Source organism: Bubalus kerabau, chromosome 10, assembly GCF_029407905.1.
Source record: "Bubalus kerabau isolate K-KA32 ecotype Philippines breed swamp buffalo chromosome 10, PCC_UOA_SB_1v2, whole genome shotgun sequence".
Lineage (NCBI taxonomy): Eukaryota > Metazoa > Chordata > Mammalia > Artiodactyla > Bovidae > Bubalus > Bubalus kerabau.
Window position 1 is genome coordinate 40,683,352 of NC_073633.1, and position 27,997 is coordinate 40,711,348.

General features: G+C 51.4%; 2 protein-coding genes across 6 annotated transcripts in view; both read right to left on the reverse strand.

Moving 5' to 3' along the window:
* SRP14 (signal recognition particle 14) overlaps positions 1–27,997 on the reverse strand; it is a 173,883-nt gene that overhangs the window by 48,244 nt on the left and 97,642 nt on the right. The window lies entirely within an intron of this gene.
* Positions 8–27,981, reverse strand: BMF (Bcl2 modifying factor). 5 transcript variants are annotated; one of them, XM_055537367.1, is made up of 6 exons: positions 20,948–21,317; positions 20,436–20,564; positions 18,907–18,992; positions 18,045–18,693; positions 16,363–16,523; positions 8–3,901 (listed from the first exon to the last, which is right to left on the reverse strand). In XM_055537367.1, exons 4-6 carry the CDS (start codon positions 18,334–18,336, stop codon positions 3,800–3,802), a joined length of 555 nt encoding a protein of 184 aa, XP_055393342.1. In that variant the 5' UTR covers positions 18,337–18,693; positions 18,907–18,992; positions 20,436–20,564; positions 20,948–21,317; the 3' UTR covers positions 8–3,799. The 5 variants fall into 5 exon arrangements, with proteins under 5 accessions (XP_055393342.1, XP_055393341.1, XP_055393343.1 ...); XM_055537366.1 differs by lacking the exon at positions 20,948–21,317 and adding an exon at positions 27,789–27,981 and having other exon boundaries at positions 18,045–18,992; XM_055537368.1 differs by lacking the exon at positions 18,907–18,992 and having other exon boundaries at positions 18,045–18,341.

Below are 27,997 nucleotides of genomic sequence, written 5' to 3' on the forward strand. Positions count from 1 at the left end.
ATTTTTATTACACCTTGGAAAAGCCCAGCTTTGCTTTAAATGGTTTTATTAAAAACTGTACCAATCGATGGAGGCAAAGATATATACACATATATGCACGTGAAGAACACACAGCCAAATATTCTGTACAGGTTTAGAAACAATGAGTTCCCATCCCCTCCCTCTCTTCTCTTGTCTCTCTCCCAGAGGCAGAGCACAGTGAACCCAGGTCAGCTAACCTGGGAGGGACAAAATGCTACATTCTCACTAGGTCTCCCCCCACAGCCCTTGTGGACCCAGGGATGGAGCAACCTGCTGGGCGATGCTCACAAAACAGGGAGAGGTGCTGGTCTGCTGTGCAGAGAGAAGGGCAGCACAGACTAGGAGCCTGCAGAGCTCCAAGCACCTTCAGCCCGAGAGGCTAACGCATCTATGAAGCATATGGCTTGCTCTGCTGTTCCCTCAAGGCTCAAAGTGCCCACCAGCCTTGGACACCCACTGCTCAGTGTCCCCAGGAGGCTTCACAGGCTAATGAGTTAAGGAGTCAGCCTGAGCAGTCTCTCACCAAGGTGTCCCCACCCACACACAGAGGGGCCCTGCAGCACCAATGTGCAGAAGCCCCCACAGAACCGATGTGCCTGCTTCTGCTATCCCTCACTTGCCCCACTCCACTGCATCAGAACTCTCTGTGTGCTAACCAGGACAATCACAGTGGCTCCCCAGCCCCCAAGTGGAGGAGGCCCTGGCTGGACTATGTCCCTCCTTGCCATGTCCAACCCATCCTTGGATGAGGCTGGGCCACTGGAGACAGACAGACAAGTCAGCTGGGCCCCTCTGAGCATTCAGGACATGCCTATCACATAAGCCCCTTGCTCTGGGGGCTTGAGGGAGGTGATCCTTGGACTGAGCAAGAAAAGGCCCCAGGGGTAGCCTCCCACCAGTCCAGGCTTTGAAGCAGGCAAAGATAGAGGAGGCCCAGTTGAGTCCTGCAACTGTCTGAGTGAGTCAGACAGCTGGCCTGAGGGGGTTCCCTCCCTAGTTCTACCACCTTCCAGAAGCCCCTACTCTGGGGTTCTTAATGAGAAGAGTTGTTTTGACCCTGAACATCAGGCTTCCCTTCCCTCCAGGGCAATTCCTACCAGGGAAGAGTTTCCAGTCCCTCTCCCGAACCCTACCCTCAGCAAACCACAAAAGCTCCATAAGTCTTCTGTCGGTTACAGGTCAGGAGCCAGGTCAGACTCTCTCTCCAACTGATTCTCCACCCCCTAACTGGAGACAGCCAAGCTCCTGGGGGTCAGGGCTGGGGAGAGGGAGCCCAGGGGAGGGACGGGTCTCCTGAGGTTGAACTTGAGGAATGTTCAGACCAAGTCACCAGGCACAGGGGGAAGAGGCCAGTCTAGATCACTACACCAATTAAAAACAGCCAGCCAGGAGGAACCTCTTCCTCCTGGGACTATTCTACCTGCTGGGTTCTGGCGGGAGGGGAAGGAGGGGAGTTTCACATTTGGTCCTGGCTTGCTTAGGATAGTGAATTCGTTCCTGGCTTCATAGAATATGGAGACAGTGCAGTCAGACCGACCCTCTACCTAGCCCCAGGTGCAATGTTCAACTGAGCTTCTCAGACTGCAGGCTCAGTTCTCAGGACAGGCCACTGGACATCCTGCTCAGCCCAGCAAGGTCTCTGAGGCTGATGACTTTGCCTAGGCACCAAGGCCTGGACCATTTATTTGCACTCTCACTCAGCTCACGTGGAAAGTCTGCTAAGAGGGGGTAAAAGTGGCTGGTAAAAATAATCCTGTTTTCTTATGCGTGCCACTTGAGGTATACCGGCACCCTGCCAGTCACAGCCTTGGTCCAGGAGAGGGAAAAATAACACATGTCCCATGCAATTCAAAAAAATGGTGCGAAGACCCACAGGGAAGGCTGGACTTCACAATGGTCAGCCTATCCCAGTACCAGTCTCCATGCCTGTTCCCAAAAGGAACCTATCTTCTTAGCTGACAAACCATGGTACACACCCTGAGAATACAATTCTGACCAAGAATAGGTAGGTAATACCTCTAGAATATCCAAGCAGAACAAAACCAAGGCTGATGCACAGTTTGAAGTCCTTCTTCAAGCCATTGAGAGCTCATAGGGTACCTTTGTGCAAATTAGGAAAGGCATCCTTCCTGTAAGTGGACACAGCCCAACACTAGGGCATACGACTTAGTGAGCAGAGCATGGGCTGGATTCTAGCTTCCATCACCTTCCTCTGCCGGTGCCCTTGTGCCTGACCGTACATCCACATCAGTGTGTCCTTCAACAGGAACGAAGACCTCCTCTCTGCACAATCAGAGGAGCTGGGACTTGTTCAGATATGAGAGTCTGCTCTGGACTCCTCCAGTTTCCTTGGGTAGCCCTGGGGCCTTCTCAGTCCAGGGAAGCCATCTTTTCTTCGGGCCTTGCTTCACCGTTAGCACCAATGTTAACCTCACATATGCAAAAATGATAATTTAATTTCTAGGTGTCTGGTTAACAGATTCCCTGAATCTTTTTCAGATTCCCCATGTCTGCTCTCAGAGCTGCCAGGAGGGCTGCTTTAAATTCTCTCCATTAGTGCCACAGCAGGGAGAGAAAAGAAGGAGTTCAGAGGCAGCGGTGATCCTGCTGAGTTCCAGAGCTTGCCTTTCTGGCCTGGCTGGAAGCTGAAGGAAGACGGGAAATGTGCACCCAGCTTTGACAGTTCCTCACTCTAATCACTGTCTGTTACTTTAAAAGACATTTCAGCTGACAAAGCCACTGTGCTGGCTTCTTCCTGGATCCCACTAGGTGTGAGAAAGGAATGGGGATAAAAGGGAGGAGGTAACTGGTTTCCAAGGAAACCAAGGGGTCTGGGTTCCTCTAGGGCTTACTCTTATGGGTGGGATGGCCGCCTGGTTTCCCAGCACCTCCACAGTCCGGTCCTATCTCTCCCGGCCCTAGAGTCTGCTGTTGGGGGTGGGACGCAGTCTGTTGGCTGGCTCTTTCAAAAGAAAACCTGACAAAGGCACAAACTGCTGGCTACACCACGTTGACTGGCTATTTGGCTCCTCCATGGTTGATACCCAGCCAGTCCAGGGCAGCCAGAGTGGGCAGTGGTTCTGCACCTCAGGACCAATCCTGGGCTTCCAAGTGGGACCAAGGCAGATGTGAGGCTTACCCAGAAGTTGGTTCATTTTTGCGGCACTTTTTGAGGGTCCATGGAGAAACCCAACCCTCCCTGAGGTCTGCTGGAGATGACAGGGGCTGGGCAAGAATCCCTGAGCCCTTGGGGTGGGCGATGGCTGGGCCCAGTGAGAGCCCAGACATGGAGCTGGCTGACCGACCTAGTGAAGTTGCCATGCACAGCTGGAAAGCCCCTGGCTGATGCCCTGGGGTGGGTTAAAGCAGTGTGACTCGTCGGATAGGGGCTCCATTCACGGTGGAAGGCTGATAGCTTTGGTGGAACCACAAGTCTAATCCAGCCTCCTATTTCTTAAGTTCCTGTGGGAAAACTACAGTCCACTCATGGGAGATCACTATCTGGTCATCTTCAACAACCGATGACAGAGGATCTACTCGTCCGAGCCCTTAAGAGGTTCCACGTCACAGACACACGAGCCTCTACTTCAACAGTGTTTGACAAAGGCCCCCACTCCTGGTCGAGGCCCTGAACGGGGAAAGAGGTCCTGCTTGGGTATGTCTTATGTACACAGAGAAATTTTTAAAATAAAAACACAAAACAACAACTTCACAAGACGCAGTGTCAGTCCTCGCCGGTGTCCTTCCATGGTGCCCGTGCGAAGGGGGCAGCCCAGCCTCACCTGGGGCCTGCCCCGTTCCTGTTCTCATCTCCATTCAAAGCCACGTTGTGTAGGAAGAGGAGGATCTGCCACCACACGCGATTTCGGTTCTGCTGGTGCTAAAAGGAAAAAAAAAAGACGATGTAACTCCTAAATGCAACCTTAGACAACAGCTTATCATTTCCAATGCAAAAGTTCAGATCCACATGTCCCAGGGCAGCACCTTAATCCCATCAGGACAGCAAACTCGGGGGCATGGGGGATTTGGGGGAGTGATGAGAGAAGTGGCGACAAGGGGGAGATAGCAGCGTTCTCCATATACAATTGCAGTGTGAACGTTAAAAAGAAAAGACCAGGCTCTTTATGCACTGTGCACAAGAGGATTAAACTTTTTCCCCTGCTTGCAGGATTTTCCAGAGTTTAGCCAAGTGCTGCTTTTAATCAGATTGGCTCCTGAGCCCCTCAAACCTCAGCTGCACGAACAACAAACTTTCTTCAGAAAGAAAGAGAAGAAGTGCCCCCCTCTCTCCCCCAACTCCAAAGTAACACAGAGAACAAGGGGGAAAGAGGGGGGGGAGCCTCCATCTGCAAGTGATTTGACACTGTGAAGGTCAAAGGGTTAATCTTCCATTTAAACCACACTGCTGAGGCAGCAAAAATCTGATTTCATCCAGTGCAAACACGCACACACACAGACACACACACAGACACACACAGACACACACACACACACACTTGGGCGCCTGCCCTCTCTCCCTTCCCAGCATCTTCAGCTCCGCGCTGCCCTTTTTATAGCCGCTCTTGACAGTAAGCCATAAATAATCCCTCTTGGAGCGCTTTCCTACTGACTGGAGCCAATTAAACGTTAAGCAAGAACATACTTGAAAACAAAACAAAAACAAAGAATGCACACTACTCTCTGGAGGTTATCCCAGGTCCTACTGTCAGGCAGGGAAGCTTGGGGCAAAGGTCAGGGGTCAGTGACTCACAGGACTGTGGCTGGTGCCCCACCCACACAGGTATTGGCAGAGGCCCGGAGGGGACTGAGGGGTGCTGAGAGAGGCGGTCTTTGTTCTCTCTTTATCTGCCAGGGCAGGAGGATGAGGCTGGGGCCCTCTCCACGGGGTTCTCAGTGGACAGGGGAATAAAAACCTAGTGTGCAAAAAAGGGAGCCAGCACAGAGGCCGGACTTGGACTGCTGCAGCGCCCTGGGCAGCAATCACGTTTATGTGAGGTGTGCGAGTGTAGGGGGAGCTGGAGCCCCTGCAGTCTTTAACCACAGCCCCAGCCCCCACCAGGCAACTCCCAGTCAGCTGAGCAGAGGCTAGAGTAAGTCAGTGGCAGAGTTGGAAAGTTCCCAGAGCTTCCCAGGAAGGTCAGGCCCTGACCCCCTGACCTGTCCCCAGGCAACTGGGCAGGTTGCTGGGTTCCCTGTCATCCTGCCTGAGGCCACAGAGAGAGAGGAGAGGTGAGATGTCAACTGAGGCTGACTTCAGGGCCCTGTCCTGTATCCGTGTCCCCACATCTGTAGCAATAGCATTGCTCTTTTCCCTGCAGAAGGGGAGACTGGAAAACCCAGAAAGTTGGAGGCACGGCTCCTGCTAGGAAGGGGAGGGAAGTCAGGGTGTGCCACAGAGGAGGCCTGGCAGACTTGGACTGGAGAGACTGATGACTTCCTTGTGTTTTGTAAACAAAGACGAGTAAAAAGAGGAAACACACCAGGCTTAACAAAATCTGGTTAGAGTAAAGCAGCGTGAAAACGGACTCAGCTGCAAACCTGAAGACTCAGGCCTGCCTGCAGCAGCTGGACAGAGCACCCCCTCCTCCTGTCTCCCCTCTCCAGCTGCTACCCAGGACAGGTGCAAAGGTCATGGGTGGAATAGGAGGAAAGTCCAGGAAAAGACTGGTCTCTAGGGAGGCCAGTCTGCTGGAATTTAGAGGCTCCTCAGGTGCCTCTTTGAAAAGGCCAAGTAACAATAACAACCATGATCCAAACAGTCACGGTAAACTGAGTGTGTCAGGTTCTGGTTTATGTCCTTGGTTCTCAAAGTGTGGTCCACAGACGAGCAGCTTCAGCATCAGCTGGGAGCTTATAAGAAACGTAGACACACTGAATCACAATGCTTTTTTTTTTTTAAGATTTTTTTTTTATATGGGCTATTTTTAAAGTCTATTGAATTTGTTACAAGATCTCCAGGTGACTTTAAGACATATTAGAGTATAAGAAGAACTGCTCTACACACATTAAGCTCCTTTGATCCTCTCAACAACCCTATGACACATGTATATATTGTCATGCCCATTTTACAGATGAGATCATTCAAAGAGTTAGGAAACTTGGCCACATAGCTAGTAAGTAGCAGGGATGGCCACATAGCTAGTAAGTAGCAGGGTCTGGGTTAAATCCAGACCACCTGGCCCTAGAGCAATGTCCTTACTCATTACCACTGTGCTCCAAGTGCCACCACATACCCTTCTTTATACCAGAGCAGGCCCTCCATCTTCCTATTCTCTAAATCATCTCAAAGCAGCTCAAGGGCCAAGGAAAGGAGATCACAGCTCTACAATTTGGGGCCTGAACCAATCCCATCTCTGTAGGCCTCAATCTCTCCCCACATTCCCCTAATGGGGGCCACTTGCCACTCTGGGTAACTTTCTAGGCCCGCAATCTTTGTGGATAAGGCAAGAAAGAATCCTCACTCTAATCATGGCGGGTTCTGCTGCTGCTAAGTCACTTCAGTCGTGTCCGACTCTGTGTAACCCCATAGACGGCAGCCCACCAGGCTCCCCCGTCCCCGGGATTCTCCAGGCAAGAAAACTGGAGTGGGTTGCCATGTCCTTCTCCAATGCATGAAAGTGAAAAGTGAAAGTAAAGTTGCTCAGTCGTGTCCGATCCTCAGCGACCCCATGGACTGAAGCCTTCCAGGCTCCTCTGTCCATGGGATTTTCCAGGCAGGAGTACTGGAGTGGGGTGCCATTGCCTTCTCCGATGGCGGGTTCTAGGACCCAAAAGACAGTGGTATTAGACTGGAAGGTGGAGACGTTGCTGGGAGACACAGACTGGCCTAGGTCCACAAGGGACCAGCCTTAGGAAGGACCTAGGTTCTGTGCCTCTGCCTGGGACAGGCCTCGGGGCTCCTGAATCAGGAAGGAGGCACTCCAGGCAGTGGGTAGCTCCCCGGGGCCAGGAATCAGAGGACCTGGGAGGCTGGGGTCTCTCACCAGCCAGCCTGAGTCTTCCTTCTCCTCATAGGTGAAGTAGAGGTATGGTATTAGTGGTTCCCATACCTGCTGTGTCACAGAATCCACTGAGGCGCTATTGTAAATACAGAGTCCTCAAGTCCCGCCCAGAACAACTAGGGCAGAATCTTTAGGGAAGGGCCCAAGAATTTGTATATTGAAATGCTCCCCTGAGTGACATTTTTTGAAATCAGAAGTAACATCTATTGTCTATTTTAGTCATAAAAATAATACATCTTAACTGTAGAAAAACTGGAATACAAGAAATTAGAAAGGAGAAAATAAAATCACTCATGATCCTATAGCCTAGAAGAAAACATTTCATGATTTGGTATTTTCTTTAGTCTCTTTCAATCTCCTCCCACCAGAGTAATGACTTGGCGAAGCTGGAGGTTAATCCTGCCCAGGTGCTTCTAAGGCAGCCAGGCCACACAGGCATTTAGAAACCACTGAGGTGATTTCCAACCGTAAAGCTTGGTGATTCGGAGTTTGTCACCCACAGTCACCTTCAAGATTATAAGTCAGAGCTCAAACAACTAAATCCAGCCTGATGGAGGGTCTAGGTGGGCTTGGAGAATAAGCTGCCTAGTACAGGGTCAAGCTGGCTGCCTCGGCAGCCATAAGACACAGCAAGACCAGGGCCTGGGAAACCATCTACTGCCCCAGCAACCCTTTCTGTGAGCATGAGCAATGCCACACATACCCCACCCAGCCTTCTCCTGCCACAGGGCAAGCTCCAGAAGGCCCTTTTCTGAAAGGACATCAAATTGCCACACAGTAAGAGAACCAGAATGCCTTGATTATGAAGAACAACGATAAACAAAATGCTTTTGTTTTTAATTTTTTAAAAAGGACATTACTACTAAAAAAATAAAAGAAAAAAGGACATTACTAGAAAGGAAAGAAAAAGGACTTGAAGGGAGGCCAGGGAGAGAAAGAGTAAGAAAAAAGGCAATCAACATTCACTGAACCGGATGAGGTACACAAGACACTGAAACATCAGAGCACATGGATGCTTCCAGGAGAGGGTGTCCAGGAGAAAGGGAGAAGGAAAGGGGAACCAGGAAAGAGTGCGCTTGGCCCCTGACTCATCACCTGAGATCAGAGAGTGCTGACCCCTGGCACAAGGCTCAGCTCTCCCAAGCTGCTTGGGACCCCTCAAGTTTGGGAATCTACAAAGAATGGGGGTTCCCAGAATGCACAGCCAGGGTATCCTCAGGGGTAGAAGACGGGCTCAGAAGATGAGAAGCTGATGGGAATTTAACTGTACACCAGAGCTCTCAAATTTGGTCCAGAAGGTAGGACCAAGGCGCGGAAGGCAAGAATCGAGGTGAATGCCCCAAAAGAAGGGGTCCTCACATGGTGGATAAAAATGCTCTCTTCAGTTAAGAAAGCACAACCAGGATGACAGACCTGGGGTTCTCCTTTCAGCCCCTTTCCTTCTGTGGTCGGGGGATGAAGGCAGTCAGCTGACAAGTGTTGGAGTCATTCCCACCGTGTGCAAGGCACTGTGACTGAATACCCAGTCATTCATCCTGGATGATGGGGAACACGTAGGGCACACAGTAGGCATTCAACAAGCACACTGCCCTGACTATAGAAAAGTCAGCGTTCCAAGATAACCTGCTTGTCTGAAGCCAGGAACAACTGATGTCTGGCCAGGTCTGAAGACGTACCTGAAGTGATAGGATCAGCCTCTTGCCTAGAGAGAGGCCCAACTATTAAAGGCTTTTTTACTTTTTTTAAGAGCTGGCTGCAGTGTCTGACAAGGTTGTATTACACATATCAAACTCGGTTTCATCGCACATGGCCTCTGCTCTAAGCACAAAGAGTGTTCCCTGCTCTCCCCTGATAAGAATCTCCCTCTGTCTCTCCGCTTCGTATCCAGTTCACACCCTCTGGGGACTTTGTGTGTCACCGGTGCACCAGATGCTCCAGCAGGAGCCAGTTCACCCTCAAAGAATTGGGTAAAGAGCAAAGCTACATTGTAGCCCTGATTTCAAAGAACCAAACACACAAAATGCAAATTGACCAAACAGATCAGTTTATAACAATCTCATACCTAGAAGGCTTTCTTATGGTCTCTTTTGCTCCTCACAAAAATCTGGGCCATAGGAAAGGCAGGTATTATTTTCAATCCCATTTTACAGATGGGAAAGCAAAAGCTCAGAAAAGTTACCCCTAAAGTTAGTTGGGAGGGGGTGATTCAGATCCCTGACTCCAGAGCTGTGTTCTTTCACTAAAATATTACAGTGTATTTATTCACATTATGAAAATGATATTAACTGTTCAAAGAGAATCACCACCTAACTGCCCCCCGCCCCAGTATGTTTAAAGAAATTGTTTCCAGATCATTAACTATTCAGTAAGGATGCTGTGGACTAGAAAAACAATAAACCTTTCAGAGGCAGAGCTAACTGAAGATCAAACAGAAATAAAGCTAAAACTGGTCTGAAATGTTAACTTCAGATGTTTCTCTGAAACCATGCTCAGTTTCTTTTAAAATATAGGGCAATACACTCTCTATAAAATGTCGTTTTCCTACTGCACCTCTTTCCTTTCCCCATCAACTCTAAACCGACCATGGTGAGGCTGAACCACAAAGCCTTGCTGTTGACAACGGGCTAAGGAAGACTTCGGGAAAATTCCACATACAAAAAGTTGGGAAGATGTTTCTGTTTGATTCAGCAAACTTTTATCAGGTACCCAAATGAGCTAAGAGTTACGAAGGACACAAAGATAAGCAAGCTGTAAGCCTTGTCTTCAATTATTTTACAGTCTGAAGGGGAGAAAAGCAAGAACTCAGTTTCACAGGAGGCAAAGCTGAGCCGAGGTGGAGAGTGGGACCTCCATCAGATTCTCACCTTCTGGGCTGCACCTGCTGAGGAGCAGGGGTGGGTGATGGGAAGACCATGGTTTTAGGATCAACAGCGTTACATGGGCATGTTACCCCACTTCTCGGAGCCCCGGCTTCCAATAACATGGGGGTAATGAGGTGTCGAAGTACAAGTTTGCTGTGGTGCTTAAATGAGAAAAGCATCTGTAAAGCATTGGGCCAGTGGCTACTGGAGCAGCTCCCCAATCCCTGGTGAGGACAAGGGAAACCTGGTCCAGACTCGACTTTGTGGAGCAATTCCCTCGGCACCCTCAACTCAGAGCACCTGCCCCAGGAGCACTATCTTCTGGGCAGGCTCATGAAGCCTTGGGGGAATCCCTGACTTTTCACTCTGAGATGGGCCATGGCAGCCGGAGGCAGCTGGGTTCAGAATTCCAGGCTGCCAAGCTGGGCAAGGAATTCTGAGACCCCCGGGGCAGCCCAATGGGCCCTGTGGGCCTACTGTCCCAAATTGCTTTTGACCCAGATACCAAGGAACAAGCAACGTGGCAAAACAGAAAAGGAAAACTATTCTAGCCAAGAGCTTCCTCAGCCGAGCCGGCAGCACTAACGGACGTTGGAGCTATCAGTCACCCCCATGGCAACATCAGTTGCTTCTCCCAGAAGGGCAGCCTGGGCCCAGCTCAGTCCAAGATAGGAGGGCTTCCTCTAACATAAGTGGAGGCCACCGGCTTCAGTCCTTGGGGGTGGGGGATCGGGCTGTGCTTGCCACCCATGCCCCAGAGCCTTGGGTTGCCCCTCCGTGGCCTGGAGACAGGAAGTACTGAGGCCCTGACCCAGCTGCCCCTAGGGATGGCTCTGTCTCCCCCAGTCTAAGAACAGCTCCTTCAAACTACTGAGCAGCTTCTTAGGAACTCAGAGAGGAAGAGGGGTATGTGTGCTCTGGTCACAAGAGAGGGAGACACATATGGCTGATTCATATTGTTATACAGCAGAACTAACACCACGTTGTAAAGCAACTATACTCCAATTAAAAAATAAATAATTATTTTTAAAAAGTGAGGGAGAGAGGGGAGTGAGGAGGGAGCAGGTCCGTTGTGGATCTACAAGGAGGGGGAGAAGGAACCCCCAAGGCTCTACCTCCCGACCTGAGGCCTTAGCAGCTGACTGTCCTCATCCCGCCCGGGGCCACTCCCTGGACGGGACGGTCAAGCAGAGCACCGAAGGCCAGACTTTTCTCCTCACCCCACACACTGGCTGTTTCTGTACTGGTCATAGAACATGCCCTCTTGGTTGCCAGACACAGATCAAAAGGCAAACCAGACTTGTTTCTTTGTCCTTCTTTTCTAATGCCTCCTCCAAATCCCTCCCTCCCATCACCCTCCCTGCCCCAGGGCGGGGAAAAAAAAAACCCAAAGCCAACCCCATCCCCATGGCTTGCCTTGGTGGGGAGGGAATGGACTGTCCGGAACTACAAGGCCCTTCTCCTGGAAGAGAGAGTAGTCAGGTGCAGAGTTGTGTGGGGAACTCGGCTCTAGTCAGCCACGCTGATGACTCAGAAGCTAAATATAGCGAGCGATATAAACAGAGCCAGCCACAGAGCAAACACAGGGCCCCCAAGCCCCAGCACCGGCTCTCACGCACAGCACTCTCCACAGCCCCTCCCCCAGGCTCACTTTTCCCCAGGCACTGTCCGAGGGGCACCTCCCACTCTGGGGCTGGCTCCTAGGGACCCTTCTTACCCTAGAGAGAATCTCTGGGGCTCCTGCCCTGGGCTTCCCCATCTAGAGCCTGAACAACTTTATTAGGCATAGTCTGAACTCCAGAAAACCACTCACCAACAAGGACAGCATCCCAAAGGGTCAGGAAGCAGTGAGGGGCTCCCTGAACAAAAGATCCAGGCTGCTGGCAGAGAAGCTACTAGTTAATAAACCAAGAAAACACCAGCTCAGGTACAACTTCCAAAAGAGCTCCCCACGAACTCCAAAACCAGGTCCAAACAAAATCCTAAAACCCATTTTCAAAAGTGTTAAATTGTCTAGGCATTAATAGTTATTGTGTGTTAGTCGCTCAGTCGTGGCTGACTCTTTGCGACCCACTGGACTGTAGCTCTCCAGGCTCCTCTGTCCATGGGATTCTCCAGGCAAGAATACTGGAGTGGGTTGCCATTCCCTTCTCCAAAGGACCTTCCCGACCCAGGAATCGAACCCGGGTCTTCTGCATTGTGGGAAGATTCTTTACTACTGAGCCACCAGGGAATTAATAGTTAAACATATTACAATTTCCAAAGGGCTTTCACATCAACTCTGCAAGGTGTGTATGAGAAACTGAGGCTCAGATAAGTTAGTTACATGATTTGCCTATGAACACAGGACTCATAAGGGACAGAGCTGGGATTTGAAACAGACTTTGCGTCTAATTCCAGGATCCTTTCTCTGACCTTACAACTAAAGATGGTTTCCACTGAGTGGCTGAAATTTTTCTCAGATCTCATTTTCCATAAAGTCTAATTACTATTCAGGGAATTTCCAAATCTGACTCTTCTGAATGGAGCCACCCCTGATCCAAGTGAAAAAGCCATTTCCAACAAGAATTTCAATTCTCCTGTAGCTTTACTCACTCAATGGTCTCCAGAAGCCACTTTTTTTTTTTTTAATGATTCTTGGCTTCTTAACACTGCCCAGAAACATACTACAAAGTTCAAGATGGTGCCATTGGGACAGGAGACTTTCCTAAGGGGAGAGGACACCAGCTTTTTTCCATTCTTTGACTCATGTTGGAGGAGACCACGGCAAGGGGAATGGAAAGAAGCTGGGACTCACCTCTGGGCCAGAGCAGCCCCTGAGCACAGGGAGGAAGCAAACCTGTACTGCCATGTTCCCTGAAGAAGCTGGACAGACAAGAAACACCAAGGCACCATCACAGAGCCAAGGTCAAGGTAGGCTAAGGTCACCAGACCACCACAGAGCACGTGTTGCAGCTAAGCTAAGCTCACAAAGGAGCAAAGAGGGGAATCTTTCACTCCTGACCCAGCCAGAGGAAGTTAGGGGTGTGTGACCAGTTTTGGAAAGGCTTTTTATCTCCACTCACTCTGCCACCAACTCTCTTGCTGCTTTGGAGACCCAAAGCATTGACAGCAAGCACAGTTTCTGTCTCCAATCCTTGCCCATTGGTCCAGAGAAGCCATCCTGAAGAGATCACCTGGGTAGCCAAGCTAGACCTCCATCCAGCAAGCTCCTTGAGAAACATGCTGGGAGGGTTTACAGCCCGCAGTAACCAGCACCAGGGGGAATCTGGAGCATGTTGCCTGTAGGGTCATGCTGACACGCTCACTTTGCCATAATGCCATCCTATAAGGCACTACAATCATCACACCCTTCCCTGTGCTCCACATCTCCTAGGGCTTCCCCTCAAATAGAAAAAGAAGAACCGGAAATGACTGACAGTCCAGTGATTAAGACTCCATGCTTTCACTGCTGAGGGCATGGGTTCAATCCATGGTTAGGGAACTAAGATCCCACAAGCCTGATGTAGCCAAAAAAAAGAATAACTGAGGTCCCTAACCAGGGACAAAAGGCAGAAGCTTCACCTTCCCTACAGGATTCGGGGACCCATGGCCATTGTCTGGCCCTGGGACACCATCCCAGACCTGAGAAGAAAGGAGATGGCCAGGCCCCTTCAGCCTTCTTACTGTGTCTTGAGTTGTCTTTCCTGGTTATCTAAACTCAACCCACAATGATGGAGACTGATCATCATTCCCCCAGGAGAAATGTACAAGGACAAGGCCCATAAGTGAATAGCTTAGAAGCCAATTTCTCTGAACAGGGCGGGTGGAAGGGAGCCCATAGGAGGCAGCTCTGCTTAGGGACTAGCTGGACAGGTGGGCTGGAAGATGCACTGTGAAGTGACAAGAACAAATGTGGGGGATGATCAGGATTATAGAGACAAAGGAAACAAGCATTAAAGAATACCTACTGTGTGCCTGGAACTCAGAGAGGTATTTTCTCACTGAATCTTCATGATCAAATTCTGTGATATTAGGTCTAATTTACAGAAGAGGAAATAGGCTCTGCCAGATCAAGTGTCTTCCCAGTAGCTGGTAGCTGGCATTCAAACCTGGGCCTTCAGACTTTGTATCTGAAGCCTCAAGACTTAACCCTAAATTACTTCCACCCCTGTGCCTCAGTGTCCTGCTTGCAGAGATGAGGGGAAGGAATAGGGAAAGAAGGTGAATTATAAGAATGTAAGAGTGACAACAGTTTTGTGTGGATATGAAATATTTAGACGTTAGTTTATATTGTAATCAAGTTCAGAAAATGACTCACTTCTTAAAACTAGCTGCTAAAAGGCCCTACACATGCCAGCACTCCATCTGCCCATGGCCATGATCCCAGTCCTTCCCACAGGATGGGCTCCCAGGGAAGTGAGCAGGGTGAGCGGGGAGGAGGGGGATAAAAGTAAGAAGACTCCCATGGACAAAAAGCCTGGCTCTTTGCAATGGAAAATTTGGGAAAACCAGCTCTTGGCCTCATTGGCCGGCCTCCTGCCACTGCACGGTAGGAGAAGGTAGCTGGCAGGATGGTGAGGGGCACAGGGAAGTCAGGAGCCAGCAGTGGAGGAGGTGCAGAGCTGAGAAGACTCTCCTCTAGTTCTCCTCCCACTCTGTGGCTCTGCCCCTCCTCCTCCCAAGCTGAACCAGGCCCTCCAAGAGACAGCTCTGCACTGGGGTCAGTGATGCCAAACAGCAAAGGGCAGGGTCAGACCTTGGCATCAGGGCCAGCTTCTCCTGTGCGGGACTGAGTTGGGAAGAAATGGCCCTGGGCTGAGTTCTAGTCCTGTGCCAGGGCTGGACTGGGCAAAGGAGGTCTCCCAGCCTGCTCCCAAGCCTAGAAGGGCTTACCAGTGGATGGTGGAACATTCTGGGAAACAGCTGTTGAGAGAGATCAGATCTAATGGGAATCCAGAACACTGCCTTCCAGGTAAACCCCCAGGTGAGTCCAGGAGACCCAGAGCCACTGTGTCCTCTATCAGTTGCAGCACTGGGGCTAGGAGCTGCGAGCTCAGGCCAACCACAGGCCTACACAGCCAGCGTAAAGTGAATGGGTAGGAAGAAGGCCAAGAGGCAGAAATCAAGAACCAGAGTGGACTGAAGGGAAAACCCTAAGCCAAGTTTCCACAGAACAAAGGAGGGAATAGGGGCTGGAGCTTGGAGCCAGAGGAGGCAGCCAGGCTGCCTTATTATCTAAGCACAGGACCACCCTCTCTTCCTGAGGGACTGGGGGATCCACGAGGACCAGGTCTAACCCCACGTTTCCCTCAGAACCCCTTGGCAGAGATGCTCACCTTGGCAGAGACTAACCCCTTATGGCTGGATCTCAGGAAACCTAAACTCAATTTGTCTCCCCACCCCACCTCCTGCCAGGTGCTGGCCATGTTTTGGTCCTCAAGTCAAATCTATTATCAATAGCTCTCCTCTGGTCACCTGAATTGCCCCGTCTAACCTCAGGGTCTGCCCAATCATGGTGGATTAATTATTTTCTTGATTTCCTGATATACAGTCAGATATAGACACACATACACACACACACACACATACACAGCCGACTAGGCAAGGACACTGTCCCAGAGGCAGGGAATGTGTTCATTTCCAGGTGGCATGACTTTGCTTCAGTGGTGGTTGTACTAGCAGGGATCCAGCCTCAGGCTCCTCTCCCCGCCTTGGCAGCCATCCAGAAAGTCAGCCCAGGGAGGAAGAGTTAAGTGCCCAGGGGCCGGGCCAGACTGCCGCTGCAGAGCCAGGCAGCCTCCAGCCCAAGGCACAGAGGGCTCCTCCACACGAGCCCGCCAGCCGCCGCCTTTGTTGATGGGCTCTGCCACAAGCTCCGCTGACACGCGATGCTCCGCCCTGGCGGGCTGGTGCCAGGCTGCCCGCCGAGCACCCGGTCGCTGGTCTGGAGAGACTCTGAGGTACACAGTCTCCAGAGTCCCAACCCTGGTTTCCAGACAGAGACAATGAGGAGCGGCCTCCCCAGCTGGAAAGTGTCAGGTTACAACTGGTTCCACCACTTTTCCCAACTCAGACCCGTCCAGGCCTTGGTTATCCATTTCCCACTGCACCGCAGCCAGGTACCTCCGACTGTCCAGTTTTCCTCAGCACCATGAAAATCTTCCCCTTAGGTCTGCAAGGGACCATCTCCCACTGATGAACTCAATAAAATATAGTGTGTCAGTCAAGGCTGCAAGAAGCTATGCCATTCTCCGCAAGAGACTGGAGCATTTCCCAGGGGCCTGAGCTGAAAGTAGGTAGATAAACAACTTGGATCTCAGAGGTGAGAGCAAGAGCACTCATCCAGCCAAGCGCATTCTCGATTTCCAGTTCAAGAGAATCACTGTAACATGGGGCCTTAAACGTGGGGCCTGGCAGAGAGAGTTGCTGAGGCAGGCCCCAGCCCCACAGCCCCAGCAGATGCACACCACCTCCCCCCACCAAGCCCCGGTGCCTACTTGCTGCATATGAAGCCGATGGAACTGGTCTGCAATGCACTGGAGTTTTCGGGCAATCTGTATCTCTGCTCGATGTTGCCACTGCCCTTCAGGGGGTTGCTCACCAAGGGGCAAGCCTGCAGGGAAACTGGCAGGAAGGGGGAGCCGGTAGCCAGCATTGCCTGCAAAGACAGAGGGCCCACATCTCAGCAAGCTCCACCACTGCCCCATCTTCCCCATGCCTGCCACCCCTGGTCAAGACCCGGGGTCAAGGGTAGACTCTAGTATGGGAAGGGAGAGGAACTGAGCCTGCCTTTCTCAGGGCACTCTGCCAAATGTGGACAGCCTGACTTGCCTGCTGCCCAAGAGTATGAAAGCTGATGCCAGGCTTTCCTTCAGCCCTCCCTTCACTGGCAGTGCCATGGCAAAGGTAATAAGTGTGGCTGAACTTGCCAACCTTCTGTCCTTATTTACCCAGCTACGCTTGACCACAATTCATTATTCATTATTCATATAGTAGTAGCAGGCTGAAGCTCTTCTCTAGAAAAACATTGGAGGCAGCTCTCCAGAGATCCTGAGTTGAGCAGAGCAAGGGACAGAGAAAGAAAATCAGAAAGTAAGCTCACTTTTTTAGTGTAGCAGAGAAAGGCTGGTTTCAGGCCCTGAAGCTCTGGGCAGTGGCACAAAAACATAGGGAGAGAAGACGCCTCTAAGCCACAGATTAGCCAAGTTCCTCTCTGGAGCCAGCCCCAGGCCAGACACCTAGACCTGCTCTCCTCACTGACCAAGTGCTGGTCACCGAGCTGCCACTAGGGGCGCCCGCTTGCTCCCGTCTTTCCCTCCTCCCTGCCCGCCTGCCTTATCCATCTTCTCAGACTCCTGCCAGAACTACTTTGCCTGAATTGTCCTACAGTGCAGCTCCTTCTGGGAATAACTGCAGCGTCTCCTCAATCCGCTCCATCAGACCCAGCAAGATAGCCTCTGAACCACCCTTCCCTCCATAAGCTTTGTGCTAAATGAAGAACACTGGCTATTTAACCCTGCCCTTTTGCCAGAGGAGGGCAAATTGCTAATAAAACCAACCACTGAAGCCCACAAATGAAAGGGTCTTATCTGACTGAGCCTTGGAAACAGCCCCTTTGCTGGCAATGAGCCTAGGCAGGCCCAACCTCTTTCTCCAGTTCCCCTTCCAAACACAGAAAGTCCCAAGTGACAACCGGGGTGGGGGACCTTTTGCCTCCAGGAAACTTCTCTCCCAGAACAAGCTGGGTTTTCCCCTTCAGTGTCAACAGCGAGTCACAGATCCCCCAGCCTTCTCCAGGGCAACACTAGCCACTTTACGGAAGGTACATCACTATTACGACACAAAAGGCTGGGCCACTCAACAGGCCATAATATGTAAAAGCCAAGACCCAGGTACCCTTCTTCCAACCCAAGGAGACACCATGGACCCAAGGATCCCTCCAGAAAGGGACAAATGAACAGAAAAGAATGGCAAGGCCAAAATCTGTCCTGCTTGTGGCCTGAGGAGCACAGGCAAGCAGCAGTATATGAGCAGATAGACAGCAGGTGAAGAGTTGAGGGATCAATAGCCCCTGCTGCTCAATTTGGGGAAGGAAATAGCAAAGAGCAGGTTTGGGGAGGGAAAGTCCCCTCTTTTCCCCCGTCTCTAAGGGAGGAGCCCTGAGGCTAAGAGCACTCACCATAAAAGAGTCGCTGGGGCTCCTCAGTCACCCCACAAGGCAGCATGACACCCTGGCTCGGGGAAGCTGGGCTGAGAGTCTGAGTAGCCTTGTCTTCCTGGCTGGTGGGTCGAAGCCCAGGGCCACAGCAGTGTGTGAGAGGGAAGAGTTGCAGACGGCTGAGGGGGCAGTCCAGCTGGCTCTGGGCAAACAGGTCAGCAGAGAGCAAGCTCCTGGGCTGGGTCCCCGGCTCCCCATCCTCGGGCTGGAATACGTCATCCTCCAGCTCCTCCACACACTGGGGTGGCTCCATCTCCCCTGTGAGGGTGCAATGCAGGCATCCGGGAGGCTGCCCCCACCCAGGCTCTACCTGGAAGGACTTCCCTCCCTTTCCTTCTTTCCTGCTCCCCCTTCTTATGTGGAGAAGTGGGCTCAGGCACTGATGACAGTCAGCCCTACAGATAAAGCATTGCCAAGGGTGACAACCCACCCCCAAATGTGGACTGCCTTGCAGTTCCAGGATTCTCCATTTCTTCCCTGCGCCCACTGGGGGCCACCTTCCCCTCAGCCTCCTCTTCTGACCCAGGCTGGTCACAGTCACACAGTTGGACTGCTACTGACTCTCAGCCATAGCAGGGGTATGGTCAGCTGCTGCAAGCACGGAGGGTACCTGGAGAAATGTCAACAAGACTAGCCTCTGTGAGTGGCTGTGGGAGGGCAGAGGGCGCTGTGACTGGCTGTACCCACAGTGCTCACCCACACACACACCCCTTTGCTGGCCTGAGGAGTACCATCAAGTTCTCATCTCAGTCTGAGCAGAGCTCCAGGCTGGGCAGCAAAAACAAAAGCCAGCGATCCTAGCCTGGCCAGGTTCCCTCCAAACCTGCTAAGCCCCGCCCAAGACTCTAGTCTCCACCCGCTGCTTGCTCAACACAACAAACAGGCTCAACGATGTGGTAAGAGTGTGTCCTGGGAGAGAGAGGGGGAGAAAAACCCAAGTTAGTCATTGCAGCTGCCCTCTCAGCAGAGTAGAGCTATCTGCTTACCACAGCTTAGCCGAGAGGAGAGGTCCAGCAACCAGCAAAGTGCCCAGAGTCCCCCAGCTCAGTGTGGAGTCACTAATCTCCACAACTTCAAATCCTTCCCCACAGCCTACCATTCCTGCCAGCACCGAACCTGAGATGGGTACAACCTGCCTCATAGAAGGAAGTGAAATTCAGCCCTCTCTCTGTGACCTCACTTGCTGTCTGAACTCAGGCTGTTGATATGAGTTTCTTGGTGATAAAGAAGTTCCACTTGCTCCATTTGATGGCTCTTGGAAGTATGAGCTTGCAGTCACCCAGCTTCTTGTGCTCAAAGTCAGTCCCCTATACATACACCAGGAACCCCTCAGGGTCCCTGGGGCAGTCAGAAAAGCAACCACCTGAGTGGTTAAGGATACAGAGAGATGGTGTTTGTCACTGCCAGAGTCAATTAGAGGTCCCCTGGGAATTCTGTCTTCCAGTCTCTTGCCCTTGAAGAACAAGCCAAATGGTCTGTGGGTTGGTAAAGTACTTAGAGGAAGCTCAGTTAATTCAAGAATCTTGGCTTTCTCAAATGCAAGCTTTCTTTAAGGTGCCTGCTTCAACTCTCCCTCCATCCCATCCTGTCCTTGAGCTATCTATGGTCCCTATCCTGCCTGCCCTCTTCCCTGCCCACTTGGATGGCAAAAAAAAGGCATGTGGAGAGAACTAGTTTGTCAGTGCCAGGAAACAAGGCATCCTGCAGAAAGGACCAAGCGCTGTCCTACCAGTCACCTGGCAGGAGCTCCCCTCCTGCCCTTCCACCTCCTCTATGCAAGCTGGCAATCCCAAACTAAGATGGGGCCCTCCAAAGCCAATAGCAAGCAGCAGTCATTGTCTTGGCTTTTCCTTTGAAGCTTATCACCTCTCCCACCCCCTCCCAGCACAGCCCCAAAGTTCAGCCCTTGCCTGCACTGGACAGTGGGGGAGGTGCAGCCAGAGGTGTGGGTCTGCCAGTCTAGGGGGGCCCTTCCCACTCTCCACAGGAACAACAGATGGCTCTTCTGCAAGTGGGAGCCTTCAGAGGGGTGCTGGGCAAGATCAAGTGCAAACTGGGATACAGTAAAGAGACTTCTCCCCTTCCCCTGAACTGAAGAGGTGGTGTCCAAACAGGCAACAGGAGGGCACTTCCTAAATGCACTACCAGAGAAGTAGTCCTATCAAGGAGACCTAAAACCTGCTGGAGCCATCCCAGCCCTTAAGGACTCTAACAGGGATGCTGAACTCAGACTCCTCCTCCTCCTCCTAGGAGAAGGCAGTAGCCAGACCTTCTGAACCTCTTCGAGGGCTAAAATCTGGGAACGCACACATACACACACACACACACACACTCACACAACACACAGCAGACCTGGGTGGCTCCAGGGGAGAATCTCGGCCTCCGAGTCGTGATGCCAGGGTTCCGTGCCAGGGTCCAGCGTGACGAGCACTCGGGGGCTTGGCGCCCAAACTCAATTGGGAAGGAGGGGGGAAAGCCCAGCTGTTAAGGAGAGGAGCCTTCAGACTCCGCAGGGATGTAGGACGTCCCACAACTCCCTGCCCTACCCCAATGTCAGATCCAGAGACCGGGCCATTCTCGGGCGCCCAGATCTGCTCAGCGGGGAAGCGCAGGTTCCCCTGCCCACCTGGACCCAAGTCATTAGAGACTCAAATGCTACTAGCCCCGCATTCCTTTGTGGAGCAGCGCACCTACTTGTGGGTTCGGTACCCCGTTCCCACACCCCAGTGCCCCAGTCCATGGTCACTCCAGACGCCCGCAGCCCAACCCTTCCCGGGCCCCCACGCGCAGCGCGATCCTCTCCCCCACTTCCCCAAGGAGGTGAGATCCAACTCCGCCCGGCCCTTGGCCGCCCAGGCGCTCACCCGGCAGCTGCGGGCGGCGGGAGGCGCGGGCAGGGGCGGCGGCGGCAGGAGGCGGGCAGGCTCGGGTGGAGGCCACTCTGCACCTCGCGGTATTGTTTCCAAAATACGCCCGCTCGGGGCATCCCGCAAACAGCTGATGAGGCCCCGCCTCCGGAGCGTCACACGGATGGCTGGCCAATGGAGAGTGGAGCCCGAAGTCCCGGGCTGGGCGGCTGCCAGGGACTGTCACGATTGTACTAACCTTCCCTTGGAAACATTGCAAGGGACCGAGCCAAATTCCGACCTCCGCCAGAAACGCAATTGGAGCGCCGTCGCCCAAGCAAACTCTGTTCCTAACACGGACTTTGGAAGCACTCGAGAGCCTTTTAGTCCTCCCTGTTAGGCGGGAGATAGGGGGCGCCAAAGTGATTTTTGTCTTCTCTTTCATGCGTATGGTCTGAATAATTTCGGCGCGTCCAGAAAGGGAGAGGAAGAGAAGGAAGCGGGGAGATTTTAGATGATGAGGCTGGCAACATCCAGAGGGCCCAAGATAAGGGTGCCGATGGATCCCGGCCACCTGGTGGCAAAGCATCTTCCCGGCTGCTGGGCAGGTCAGAAGCAAACTCCAGCCCTCAAAGCTGTAGGAAGCTTGAAAACATGTGTGACTGACACTGTTATCTCGAGTGACATTCAGATCAAACATATCCAAAGGGACCCACAGGCTCTCTTCTTGACTGGGAATGGACAGTCAAACAAAATTAACATCTGGCTGAGGAGAGGAGAGATCAGGAATGCAAGGGCTGCTCGGGCAGTTGACACACATCCTGCTTATGGCAGCACTGAGAGATGGTGCTAGGGCTGCAAGGAAAGCAACGTGTCCTGCAGACCACCTACTATCGGCAGGGGAATCTATGGGCTAGTTCACAAACATTTCTTAAACACCCACATTGTGCCAGGTACTGGGCTAGGTACCAAAAACCTGGTGCCTGCCCTCAGGGAGTTTACAACCTACTTAGAGAAGTAGACCAGAAGATAATGGAAATCAACATGAAATGTGGTAATGCCAGGGATAATGACTGCTGGGAATGCAAAAACATTCAGAATGCTAAGGCTGGGGAAGGCTTTAGGGAGGTGGCTTTTGAATTGGACCTTGAAGGATGGGGCAATTTTTCAATCAGGAATACCAGATAAAATAGCCAAGACCTAGCTTTAACACAATCAAATGCTGAACTGGAGAATTTGTCAAGGGATCAAGGGCAGGGGGACATATAGGATCACTGGGTGCACACCTGGACTGAGGAAGGGTGAGCATGAGCAGGAAGGTTCAGATCAAATTACAGAGGTGTCCCTGGAATGGCAGCTGAGGAATCTGCACTTTATTCCAGAGGCATAGGTCAGCCAGCAAAGATTTCACAGAAGATGATTGACTTGACCAAGCCTGGATTTTAGGGAAGATAAATGAAGAGGCCAGAAATCAGTGAAAGGGAGCCAGTCCCTGCAACAGGTTAGGTGAGGGATGATGGGGCTTGACCCTGGGGACAGTGGGGACTGGCAGTGGGGACCACCAAGCTGCTCTCTCTGAGTTTGTAAACTCAAATTTAAGCTAAATGGGTCTGGGACTCTTAGCCTAAAGTCTCCTTGTCTCTTTTTCCTGCTCATTCTGTCCCTAACTCCTTCAAAGGGTACCTAAGAAAGTGGACCAGGCATAATGAGGGCTGTGGTTGCTAGAGTAGGAAAATGCTATCCCCAAAAGATGGAGAAGAGGGAAAAGGGAAAGGGGCAAGAGTCAAGTTTGGCCATCAGCCTGGTCCCCATATAAGTTGACAGATGTCCAGAAAGAGGTGCTGGAGCCAAATGGAGGTATATTATTTTACCAGGAGGCTTGGCCAAGAGGAGTGTCAGAGCTGGTCAGGGTGACCTAGCAATCCTGCCATACATGAGCAGATGAGAAGGCCAAGACCAGCCTCCGTGCGGGGCACTGAGGAGCTCTCACCACATTGCTTAGGTCTACACACACCTTCTTAGGTCCGTCCTTCTCTTCTGACTGGCTTTCCTCCTGGGGCCGTATCTCAGGTGGGCCAGCTGGGCCTAAGGGCATGACTTAGGGTCAAAAGTAGAACTGAAGGGCAAACCAGGTCTGAGTCTGTCTTCTGGGGCAACACAGGCCCCAGGGTACATGGGTCATCCTGATCCACTTGAGCTGCTAAAGCTCTGTCTGCCTTACCACAGCCCTGCAAGGTAGAATTGGGTCCACAAGGCAAGGAATCTGGTAGAGAAAGCCTATAACCTAGGGTCCATGTATCGACCAGGCTCACCAGGGGCTCCTCAGCTTTAGGAGAGAAACTTGCTAGATTGTATTTGTGGGTTCACACAAGCATTTTTGTGTGAGGGTGGTGGTTCTAGCTTAGGACAGTTTCCCAAAGGGGTCTGTGACCCTATAAAAGCTTTAAATTCGCCATTGTAGGGGAGTGGAGCTAAGGAGCAAAGGGGATCATTTTAGTGGATCTGAGCAGGTTGGAAGATAGAAGGGTTATACCCTGTAGTGACATTTCTTCACAGGCCTCTCTACCAGGCCTTCCCAGCTTGCCCCCTTGGGCTCCCTGTGAAAGACACCCATAACTTGGCCTCCATTGCTCTCAGCCTCTAAGGTCAAGCAGCAGGGGTCCAGCCTTATGAGCTAGAGGAACCAAAAAAAGACTGTCAGGGATAAAGGGGTCAGGGAGGTCAGAAGCCTCACTCCCCACTTCTCATCACTGTCAAAGCAGACCCCTCCCCGTGCCCTTTCTCCCTTCCAGCACAGGATAGACTCTGCAGCCCAAAGCGTCAGGACCTGCTGGGCTGGAGATCTTGCCTCCAAGTCTCCTACCAACAGCAGCACCCTGGGAACAGAAGAATCCTGGACTTGTGGTTCAGAGCACATGCATCTTGCATCCGCAGCAGAATCTCTTTTCCATCTTTCTCTGTTGAAACCATTCTTTGCCCCAGTTTTTTGCTTTTTATCTTTTCCTCTGCTAACTGATGCTAGCTCTGGGAAGCAAAATTTTGCCCAAAAAAAAGCCAAGTTACTCCGAAAGGCATCAGCTGGGTGCCTGAGAGGGAGGCACGGAAGACTGGGGAGGGAATGCAAAGAGTTAAGGGGAGGCTGCTTTCAGCAGAAGAGAAAACCCAGCTCCCCGTAGAAAGCTGCGGAGCTCTCTCCATTGTTTCACCTGGCTATAGGGTTTCTCTCTGAGACAAGGAATGGGCTCTAAAACTCTAGTAACTGGATCACTGGGAAGGGAGGTTTTTAAAAAACACCAGCTGACAGCTGAATAATAGGAATTACCAAGCAGGCCGCCCTGGGGTTACTGAGGTTTGTAACTCAACCCCTAGGGAGGGGTTAGATTGGAAACTGATTTATGTGTAAGGTGGGGGTCTTGGTGGAGAAGCCCATACTGCTCGACTCTCTTGCCTTTTAACTCCCTCTGGGAGGGATCATGTGTGCAAGAAAGGCCAGGAACCTGGAAGGCGTGGTGTCCTTCCTTGGTGGACTTGCTCTAACAGAGTGAATTTATCTCTCTGTGCATTATTCCATCTGTGTGCAAAGCAATAGTCTCTTCTGAGTTGCAGAGAGGTGTTTGTGTGTGTGTGTGTGTGTGTGTGTGTGCGCGCGTGTGTATGTGTGCACGTGGCACAGAGGAGGGGCAAGGGGTTGAGGAGGGAGGAGAACCTACCAGAGCTGACAGAGTGGCTTCTTCTAACTGAGTAAGCAAGTGGAGAGACTTGATTCCCTAGTCACTGAACTCCCTCCTTTCCAATCACTGGAGCTGCTAAGTCATTTTCAGTCATGTCCGACTCTGTGCGACCCCAGAGATGGCAGCCCACCAGGCTCCCCCATCCCTGGGATTCTCCAGGCAAGAACACTGGAGTGGGTTGCCATTTCCTTCTCCAATGCATGAAAGTGAAAAGTGAAAAGGAAGTCGCTCAGTCGTGTCTGACTCTTGGTGACCCCATGGACTGCAGCCTACCAGGCTCCTCCATCCATGGGATTTTCCAGGCAAGAGTACTGGAGTGGGGTGCCATTGCCTTCTCCGAATCACTGGAGAGTGGGGTTCAAATCGAAAAAGCTTTGCTAAAGAGAAAATATTTAGGAATTACAAGACCTGGATGTAAAGGGAAATGCAGAGACTGAGGCTACCATGGGAAAGCCGAATGGAACCTAAAAGATTAGGTGAAGTTTGGGATCACATGCGTTACGACAGTCAGTACACAGTTTTGTTTTGGGAAATACTCAAAAAATATTTGCTGAATGAGTGAATGAAAGTGCCTCTCCATATTTAGAAAATAGAAATAGTCCTGTGTTTGAAGAGTGGGGAAAAAAGCTGCAGTGGGAGATTTTCCATGAATGCCCTATCTACATTGTCTTGGCTTACATGTTTCTTCTCACCAGCAGAGCCTCTCCCTAAGAGGCACAGCTGATGCCATCAACATCTTGATACCCTCAGACTACCCTCCTCCAGGTCTGGCACATGACAGAATTTGCTAACCTTATGGAGACAAATTTACAGAAAAACTATAAGCACGACCCTCAGGAAGTGTTCTCGCCTTTTACCCAGTCCAGCACTCAGCCTGCTCAGCCCATGGAAAAGAAGTTGGCTTTATCCTGCCAAGGAATTAAGAAATCCAATCAAAATACTCTGCCTTTTACTCTACTCCTCCCACGATGCATCCTCTTTCCTGGGCAAAGTTACATCAGTACATTAGTCTCCTTGGGACTGGCACGAACATCTCAGAAATTTCCAACTGAGGCCAGAGTACAATCAGTTGCTATCAAGGAAACCTGCCACCAGAAGCGCCAGGGACCTGTGCTTTCCAAGCTCAGAGCCTCTCAGTTTTTGAATCTGGTGTTCAAGAGGCGCTGGGCCAAGAAATGAGTTGAATCAGCTGTTTCCCAGCCAAACGCTCAACCCCCCGCCATCCTGGAGTGGGAGAGGGCCACTATCTGAAAACGAGCCAGGTGTTCACTTACCCACGTGTGAGTTCACCAGACATTTGCTGAGCACCTGCCACGTGCTAGGCTCCACGCCAAGAGCTGGAGGTGCAGATAAATCCCTGCGGGGATCACTGAATATATCCGCACCCTTTCATCCCAAACATGAACCCTCCTCATCTGCACACCTACACACAAGCTCAAAGAGAAACTGGGGGTAGGAGGAGGGTATGGCAGGAAGAGCTGCAAAAGCACGAGGTAAGGGAAACCGGCCTTTCCAGGAAGGCTGAGCATCCCCAGAAGTGGTCTTGCCTTTCCTTGCACAGAGCGTCTGGGAAATGCCTGATCCCCTGCTATCATCAGGCCAAGTAGAAAGAATTCAGTTCCCAGCTCTGCCATCAACAAGTGACCTTCCAGCACTCACATTTACATATTTGCTCCTACAGATTCAGAGGTGGCATAATTTAGGTAAACAGGCAGGCTGGGTAGGGGTTAGGACTTTGGGGCAGCACCAGCCTCTTATCCCAATCCTGCCTGAGGTCCCTGGGCTATAATCAAAACAATTCTCACCTGTTGAGCACCTACTGAATGCCAGGCACAGTTCATTTACTCCTAAACAATCCCAAGAGGGATCTATCAACATCGGTGCCATTTTACATTCAAGGAAGCTAAGGTCACTTCTCCAAAGACAGGCAACAGAACCCTGATTTAAGGTCACATCTGTCTGGCATGAAAGCCAGTGCTTACATCCCCTACATCTACTGCCCAAAAGACATGCCCAGCCCCTCCCGACAAGCAGGATTCATCCCTCTTCCCCCTCAATAACACACTGTCCCCAGTGCCCCCAAAACTGGAAGGCCAAGCCAGAGGCAGCCTAGCGAGGTAAATTCCAGCCTCTCTCAGTTGCAGACACTCCCACCACCGCCGCCACCTGTGGCAGAAGCGATTGCATCACCCGCAGGAAGCGGTCCAGCAGCCCAGCCTCAGCTCTGGGGCACATTTTCAGTTCCTGCTTCTATCCTTGCTTACATTGAGCACACTACCTTATCTTTTACTACCTTATCTGTTACTCCTGCGCTGTCCCTGTGGGTTCAGGCTAATGTGCGTGTTTGGACAAGGGACTGTGGTTTGTTATTCGGATGGGTTTGTAGGGACCTACTGGGGCCACTCACCCTTTTCTGAACGCTGCTGGATGGGGGAGAGTAAGTCAGGCTGAAGGGGCTTTGCCAGCCAAGAAACAATCAGAGATCCTGTAAGCTCAAAGAAAAAGTCCTCTTGGATGCAGGAGACTAGTCCCAGGAGCCACCATTACCTCACCTCTGACTTTCTGTCTGGTCCGCGTGGGCTTCTCAGGTGGGCCAGAGAGGAAGGGGCTGTAGAGCCTGCCAACACAGCTAGGATGTCTCAGGCCCATTAAACAGGCAGACACATGGCTCTGGGCTTTGCTGCGCTCTCTAAATGGTTATGGAATTTTCTGGAACTAAGGATAGATCTTTGCCCCCAGAGTTCCCCTTCTGCCCATCCTGGACTTCTTTCCCTCTCTGCCAACTTCCTTTTCTCTATCTGCCATGCAGATTCTGTCTCCTTAACCTCGCTTCCTCCCCTGCTTTCCTTTTGCATTTGTCACCTCTCTCTGGCCCCACCTTGGGCCACAGCCGCAGCAGTCAGCCTTCATGAGCTCACAGAATGCTCAGCATTTCACTGGAGTCATCCTGTGTGGAGGATGTCTACCGCTTTTTTAAAATTTATTTTTACTTTATGGTGTTTTACTTTTAATCGTATATTATTTAATTATGTTCATAACCAGTCATTAAAGACAAAAGAAGCAGAAAATACAGCAATGTTGAAATAAAAATTAATGAATCTGTTGTTTCACTTTAAGATACTCTTTACCATATGTATAAGTTGCATTCATCCAAAGTCCTCATGTAGACCAATGAGCTGTCTCCAGTTCTAAGATGCTGGTCTGTCTCAGAGAAGGAATGGAAAAGGCTGCTTCTTTAATGTTATCATCTCCATTTGAAAATGACTTGCCTCCGTCTGGGTGACATTTTAAACAGCTCTACAGCTGGGGTTATTACTGTCTCTTTACCCAGAGAGGT

Excerpts from the sequence above, each read along its gene's own strand:
- BMF (XM_055537366.1), bottom strand. The coding sequence starts at position 18,336 with ATGGAGCCACCCCAGTGTGTGGAGGAGCTGGAGGATGACGTATTCCAG. Across the intron at positions 16,524-18,044 it reads GCCCCAGCGACTCTTTTATG|GCAATGCTGGCTACCGGCTC; the intron begins GTGAGTGCTCTT and ends CTGTCTTTGCAG. Across the intron at positions 3,902-16,362 it reads ATCGGCTTCATATGCAGCAA|CACCAGCAGAACCGAAATCG; the intron begins GTAGGCACCGGG and ends TTTTCCTTTTAG.